Raw genomic sequence first — 8,060 nt, 5'->3', positions numbered from 1 at the left:
TAGAAACAAACAAAACTGCAATTTTCTTCTCAATTACGAGGTGTTTTATTTCAAAAACACCATTTGCATAAGTTTTCAATTTATCTAGTACATAGTTAAGCAGAACAATTAGATATCAAGTCAACGACATGGGTATCTTTCAAGTTGGATGACAAAAATGCATAACCTCCGATTTTTTTGAAAAATTACCACGGATGGAAAAGACATCAATCTATTAGTTCAGTAATTTTCGTGTCTGCCCTTCCATTATGTGACTGAAGAAAAAATTCAAAAAAATAGGTAACAATTGTATCGAAAAGAGAAAATCGAGTGCACCTTTTTATGTTAGGGCGTGTTTGAGTTGAATATTTTGTCTTGATATCGTTCAAAGTAAGAATATTTCATACATCGTCTCGCTTCAGATTCTATCATTTTTATATATTAAAGCTACAGGTTGACTTTATAACACAAAAAAATAACAGTACTAAAAGATGAAATATATGGGTGAAGTGAAATACCTATCTAATGAGTCACAAAAACAGGGAAGGTGTGTTCGAATAGCTATTTTTTTACTGAAAGTACTTGACGACAGTCTTACAAGTTGGATGATGAAAATGCATATCTTCGAAAAATTAAGTTTTCTTGGTTATAAGTCTGTTTCTTAGAAACTATAAGCAATAGATCAACTATATTTAGTGTATTGAATGATTGTAAGGTGTACATGTATTTCTCTATGTATGACCTTCATGTTGAGTTTATTTGATAGTTGTATTAAAGCTTTATATTAAGGACAAGTAACATATATAAATGATTAGTAAAAAGTTGAGACACTTCAGCATGGGCGCTCTTGTTATTTTTAATTCAATTATATGCTATGGAGTTTAATATGACATCTATTTTCACTGAACTAATAAACATTTTTTGTTTAGTGTCCAGCTAAAGCCTGCCTATTGGTGCAGAATTTTCTCACTGGGTTGAAGATCCATTTCTGGCCTGTGGCTGGTTTCTGCTCTTTGATTGGGTTGTTTTCCCTTTGACACATTCCCCATTTTTGTTCTCAATTTTATACTGCATCATTCTGTTTAGTCTCCAGATTGTGTATAAGGTGTGCCAGTATGACTTGTGTAAGCATGCATGGTAAGTCACTTTTCTACTTGTTTAAACCTTATAAATGTTGCTGACAGAATAAAGAATTAAAATCTGATGGATGTGTACTGATTGATACATGTACTTTTGGCTGGAAGAACATGATTTATTTATTTGTTATTATTGACTGAACTCATTTTCAGTAAATGTAAGTACCGTACTCTTTTCTCTTTATATTAGGTTGTTAATGTACTTTTTTTCTTCTTCATTTAATGAGTGCTTGGCCCAAGATATAAATATTTGTATGTCTATCATATTTGTTTTTGTTTATAATTTGGTCATGAATCAAGCAGTTTCTTTTCCTTTGAACACTTACATTTTGTCACATATGGGACATTTTATACATGCAGCTGATATTTAGTGACCTAAATACGTAGTTTCTTAAATCTGCTTCTTTTGGACTATGTTGTCTATTTGACAATCATACATTTGTTCCATATCCTCTGATTTTAAATCTCCATGTAGTCGATCAATTAGAATAAAATGCTCTGCAGGGCACAGCTTGATACAACCGCAGAGTTGGAACAATTTGGGCCAGTATGGATATAATATTCAAGCTTGATAGATATTTGACACCATGGACACAGCATTGGTTTCTGACACAGAATAAATGTGGTAAAATGAACTTGAAAATTTTAAAATTTACCTATTATGGTACAATATCCATAATCTAAATATTGATTCAGCATATCAAAGAATTCCAAGAATTATTTTTTTTAAGAAACCAAACAAAATTTAATTTTGAACCCTTTTGACCTCAATGTTGACCAGTTTGATAACAGGGCCCGAACATCTACATACATGTTTAGATTCAGCATATCAAAGAACCCCAAGAATTCAAATTTTTGTTAAAATCAAACAAAATTAAATTTTGGACCCTTTCGACCTAAATGTGGAACAATTTGATAACGAGGCCTAAAAATCAAAAACCTAATTACATAATTAGATTCAGCATATTAAACAATGTTAAAGAACCCCATATATACATTTTTTGTTGAAATCCAACAAAGTTTAATTTTGGACCCTTTGGAACTTAATGTAGACCATTTTGAAAACAGACCCAAAATTAAAAATCTAAATACACTGTAAGTTAGATTCAGCATATCAAAGAACCTCAATAATACATTATTTTGATGAAATCAAACAAAGTTTAATTTTGGACCCTTGGAACCTCATGTGGACTAATTTAAAAGACTGGGACCATATTCCAAAAACTGCATACAAGATTTAACAGATTCAGCATATTAAAGAACTCCAAAGAATTTTCCTGAAACTAAGTGTCTTCGGACGTCACTGACCACACTGGAGGATGACATGATACCAAGAGATGAATGCTATTTTTTTTGCAGTCGTATAAAAATTGAGCTGTACTCTTAACTAAAATATATACATTTACATGACTTGTACTCTAGAGTCTAGATCTGTGTTATGATATTGAAATTATTGTACATTTTTGTGTCTAAAAAAAAAAGTTTAACCGTGACATATTTGGTATGTGCCTTTCCCAGGTCATGATCAGAAGCTTGTATTTCAATGGTTGTTGTTTCAATCAAAATTTTTGAACATAAATTAGTCTTATAGTTTCCTAGTTTGAATTATTTTACATTTATCATTTCAAGGCCTTTTCTAGCTGACTATAAAGTATGGGCTTTGCTCCTTGTTGGAGGTCATACCATGAGCTACATGTACAGTTGGTAATTTCTGAATCATTTAGAGAATGGATTTGTGGAGAGTTGTCTCCTTAATTGGTAATCATACCACATCTTCTTTTTTTTATATATGTATATATTTTGTTCTTATTGTGCAATGACAAAAAATTGTAAGTTTCTTGCATTTTAATAATAAAAATCTCATTATAAATGGAGCATAATCTCTTTGAGCAGATAAACTAAACATCAATAGACAGGATTTGAGTTTGGATATTTTGGATTTTCTATGACACCTTTTCCAAATTTTAACTCCAAAAAATCTTTAAAATGATTTGGGGCAGATACATTTCTTCCAATAAAAGGAATTGTTATTAGAGGTTTAAGATAATGTTCAGGAAACTCCATATCTTGAGGGTGTGTTTTAAACCAAGTATTTTTAGTCATCATTCCCTTCTTTGAATAAAACGGGAAAATGTCAACATGATTCCTGTTAATATCACTATAATGCACACGAAAAAAGTCTCCTTCAATTCCTTTTTCCCATAAGAAGCCTCCATCATCAACATACTGCTGTTCTTTTGCTTTCAATATTTCTTTACATTTAGGAATATCATTTTGATAGATGCCAATATCAACATCATAGTCCCACGGAATTATATCTTCATTTCTGGCAGCTCCCAACAGACTTCCTCCTTCTAACCAATATCTAACTGAATTTTTTTCTAGTGTCTGAAAAACATGTAAGGCAGTTTCTCTTATGGCTTTTAAACAACATGGTGGAGTCCATTTATTTAGATAAATATAATCAGGAACATCATTTACAACTGAGCCAAAACATCTCTCAGTATCTTTTGTACATCCAATATAATTATGTTTATCACGATTATAAATAATCTGATGCATTCCAAACTTTTTATATGTCGATTCAAGTCTTGATTTTTCTAAACGTTTATGTTGATATTGACTCATTGAATCCTGCAAGCCTAGTCTTGGAAAAAAGACTTGCTTGTCATATACTAAACTTTTCTTTTTTTTTAAAGCGAATTGAAAATATAATGATTTTTGAACTGGTCTTGTGAATGGACTGGCTAATTGTTTTAAATCCTCTGTCTTCATTAGCATTGCTTGATCTCCATCAATGAAATCACACAATCCTTCAATGCCTGTGAAATCTTCAATCTTAACAGTCCACCTTTTCGTATCAATTTGAATGCCTGGGCAACTCAATTTCCCGCTCCCAGTTTGTATTGCGTATACCTTCACTAAATTTTGAGAAGTGAATTTTTGAAGAGCAATCTTAAAGTTGGATATGTTTGCTATCCTACATCCATCAGAAACAAACAACACATTTCTGGTCTTAATATTTGCAATAATGTTTTCTGAACCTGATGGAATGTTCAGATCGAAAGCTAAACTCATTAACTTTACATTTTCAGTTAGGTTCAATTTTAAGGGTGGATATGGGTTTTTGTCCACAATAATTAAAATGTCAATCTTTGGTCCAAATATCTGATTATAATGTTTGATGTCATCCTCTAAATTATTCTCAAAATCTTCAAATTCCCGAATTATTATCGTTATATCTTCGAAGTCTAACTTTTTACCGAATTTTTCGGGATATTTTTGTCCGTTTTTGTTGTCTGTTGGCAAAGCACTTTGAATGAATGCAAAATATATGAAAAGAATCACATTTACGAATAAGGCAATAAATATAAGAGTCTGTTTCTTCCGTAGAAAACTGCATTTTTTATGTGAAGTCGTTTTCAGCATGTTATTGTTTACATTCCATTCGAGTATTTGGGCACCAGATGTTCCGAATGACTAGATATATTTTAAAGTCCGAAACAACGTCCTTAACAATTTCCGTATTTCGAAAATTACTCTTGCAAAAAGTGCAATAAAAGAAATGATACGAAAGAATAACTTGAATTAAAATAAAGTTGTGAAAAAAGATCCAATGCAAAACGATACGATTGGAAATGGCATTCCAATCAGAATAAGATATCGTTTTGCATTGCATATTGCAACTTTTTCACATGATTCGGTTTATCTATTACTCAGCGACCCATTTCTGGTGTCTGAAATACCAAAATAAAAAAATCAAATGCAGAAACACTTCAATCGTTTGTAACATGTTACAACATTGGCCTATTGGGAAAGATCTTGTCAGTTATGTTTGGTTTTTTTTTTTGGTCATTTGTGTCATCATTTTTTTTTTGGACTCGGTATACAAATTGCATTGTGGATTTAAGTGTTATTTTTCACAAAGGATTTGCACTATCAAATAAAACTTCTTTTTTGTAGAATCTTTAAACTGGAATTTCAAATTGACTAAAACTAAGTAATGTTCACAACCGTGACATACATATTACTATCTCATTGTATTATATGACTGAAATATTTGTCGCTGGACATTAAGCAGCATCATCAAATACAATTTCTTCTAGCGGAGCACTTTGCAGAATTTATAAACTGGAATTTCAAATCAACTAAAGCAATGTTCTGCTAAACACATATGTTGCTATCTTTTTGTATTATAATTGATATACTTGTCGCTGGACATGAAGCAGCTACTTCAAATGACATTTTTTATGAATTTCTTGTGGAATGGATACATTCATTGAGAAATATTTTAAAAATTTAGCTATACATTTTGTAGAAAATAGTACAACAAGACTTAAATGCAGGATTGAAAGAGCTAAGGTCTTTGTATCCACCACAATTTTAGTGTGGTGACTTTTTATCTTTAACTTATTATTAGGTTAAACTTTTTAAAAGTATTGTATGTTCGTTGTCTAATTTAGGTCGACACCTTTATATATTATTAGAAAGGGTGTGTTTTATGTCCAATGATTTCTAAATGTTTTTTGGCAATGTATTACATAGTCATTATTTTGATGCATCAGTCAGTATCTTAGTAGACATGTCGTTTGGGAGCATAACTTTGCTGCCCTGGCTGTGTCTGTTTGGATCCTATGTGCAAAAAAGACGAAAACAGATCGTAAGAGTAACGCCCCTGCTATACTGAAGACTGTAGGTTTCAGCTCTTATCCAGAGTTCCTAGTGAAGACATTTTTTTTGCCACACACACTATCAAGATTTACAGTTTTAACAAATCTTTAGATATGGTGCACATTTTGGAATGTACTTGTGTAATTACTTATTATGAACTGCTTAAGTGACATCAAATAAAGTCATTAGGCACATGTTAAAAAGCCGCCCTTTTAAGCTACGATTTATAAGCTGTTTAAATAAACAGAGTTGCCATTCAAACAATTCTGACACTTAATCCCACAACGCAATCTGTAAAAGTTAAAAAAAAATATTTGTTTAAATGATGATACAAATCACCATAAAATAAGTAACATAACTTTAAGTTTTAAGCCATACATTTTCCTTCAAAAGACCAGTACTTATAGTTTACATTTATAAAAATGACAGGAACCATATTTGTAGACAAGTGTCAACAAAAAACAATATCAATTAAACAGATTGAAAGATTATGTCTTCATCATATGAATAAAAAGCACAATCCCTCCCGTTAGGGGTTTAGTATCATACCATTATGACTGAAATATATGAGAAGAACATAACCCGTAGCATGCCAATAACTGGTTTTAGAATAAATGTGTTTATATCCGATGCAAAGACCCTATAAATGAATCAAATTTAAAACTAAAATATGCCATCTTTAATGACCTGACAACACTATCGTAACTATATCCCTTCTTAATATTAAAGTCTGTTTAAAGGTGCTGCTACAATGTATATGTGAAGTGAATACAGTCAAGGTCGGTAAACACTTCAATCATTATATGTGAGGTGAATGCCGACATGTCTGCATGTAGTTTATCTTTCTTATTTAACTATATCAGTTCATACAAGTCGCAACTCGGTTATAACGAATCATATAGTAATCCACTGTCTATTGATGTTTGGAAGATGGCAGTTAGTCCTGGTGCTATTTCTGATGCATATTATTTCAGTATTCTGTTCGGTATACCATCTGGTCCAGATGCTTTTGATGGGTTTACATCTTTAGGTAGTTTTTCGAGACCTTTTTAAAAAGTTGTTATAATAAGTTGTGGTATTGTTTCTTTGACGTATTTCGTAGTTTTAGGTATTGATGTTGATTTGTCATTTGTGAATACGGATCTAAATTGTTGAATTAGTATTTCAGCCTTCCCTTTGCTTTCACTGACCAGTTTCCCTTTGTTTTTTAACGGTGATACTCCGATGGTATTTTTTTTCTGGATTTGATGTACTTCCAGAATGGCTTTGAATTGTTTGTTTCTAGGCCTTTGATGATGGTATCGTTTATATATGAGTATTCTGTTTTTCTGATTTGCCGTTTTACTTCATTTTGAAAATATCTGTGATTTGTCCACTTTTTTGTTCTTTTAGCTTGATGGTATAGCCGTTGTTCTTTTTGAACAGTTTCCTGTGGTTTATCCATAGTAAGTTATTTTTGGAGCGGATTTCTTTAGATGGGATATGTTTGTCCATACTATTGAATAGCTCTTTCTTAAAGGTGTCCCTCATTTCTTGTGCGTTTATTTCGCGGTCCTGCATTTGTCGGATTTTTGTTGATGTTATTGTAATTTCCTCTTTAATGCTGCTCCAGTTTGCCTTAGAGTAAATATAGCACTTCATGAGTTTGCCACGCTGGTAGTGTCACCATCTGTAACTATCATTAGTGGTCTGATATACCAGGTGTGTTTTTTTATGTTTTCACAAGTGATGGGTTTGTGGTAAGTACTATATCAAGGAGGTTGTCTTCTCTTGTTGGTTCTTCATGGATTTGAGTTAGATGGAAGGACTCTGTTATTTCCATGAGTCTAGTTTGCATTTCCTTGTCACTTGAGCTGTTCGGGACTGACATTGATTCCCAGTTTGTATCTGGACAGTTAAAATCTCCAGTTAGCATGATGTTGGTGTTTGTATTTGGCATCATTTGTAAAGATTTTTTCTAGTTCGTCTAGCATTCATGTTTCTATATGGCATGTATCATGACCCAATTAGAAGGGTTTTTTTTTATTTTAAGGTGTATTTTTACCCATTTTATCTCACAGTTGGTGACTAGACTGGACTGTTCAACCGATATGATGTCTTTGTGGACCAAGATGAAGACTCCCCCTCCAAGTGTTCCCTTGTTTCTGTATGCGTTGTAGTCATCTGGGAATACTTCGCTAGATTTGATAGCAACTTTAGTGCTGGTACCGGGTTTCCCTGGTTTTTATCCTTTTAGCCAGGATTCTGTTCCACATATGATGTCAGGTTTGATGT

General features: G+C 32.2%; 1 protein-coding gene across 1 annotated transcript; it reads right to left on the bottom strand.

The window, feature by feature from the left end:
- Positions 1-2,958: 2,958 nt before the first annotated feature.
- LOC134716153 (ribitol 5-phosphate transferase FKRP-like) lies at positions 2,959-4,609 on the bottom strand. The gene has a single exon (XM_063578946.1). It carries the CDS (start codon positions 4,542-4,544, stop codon positions 3,021-3,023), a length of 1,524 nt encoding a protein of 507 aa, XP_063435016.1. The 5' UTR covers positions 4,545-4,609; the 3' UTR covers positions 2,959-3,020.
- Between the last annotated feature and the right edge of the window lie 3,451 nt (positions 4,610-8,060).

This window comes from Mytilus trossulus, chromosome 4, assembly GCF_036588685.1.
Source record: "Mytilus trossulus isolate FHL-02 chromosome 4, PNRI_Mtr1.1.1.hap1, whole genome shotgun sequence".
NCBI lineage: Eukaryota > Metazoa > Mollusca > Bivalvia > Mytilida > Mytilidae > Mytilus > Mytilus trossulus.
Note: the sequence above shows the minus strand (reverse complement) of the source record. Positions and strands in the feature narration are given on the sequence as shown.

What these genes read in the sequence shown, in the direction of transcription:
- LOC134716153 (XM_063578946.1), bottom strand. Translation starts at nt 4,544, where the DNA reads ATGCTGAAAACGACTTCACATAAAAAATGCAGTTTTCTACGGAAGAAA.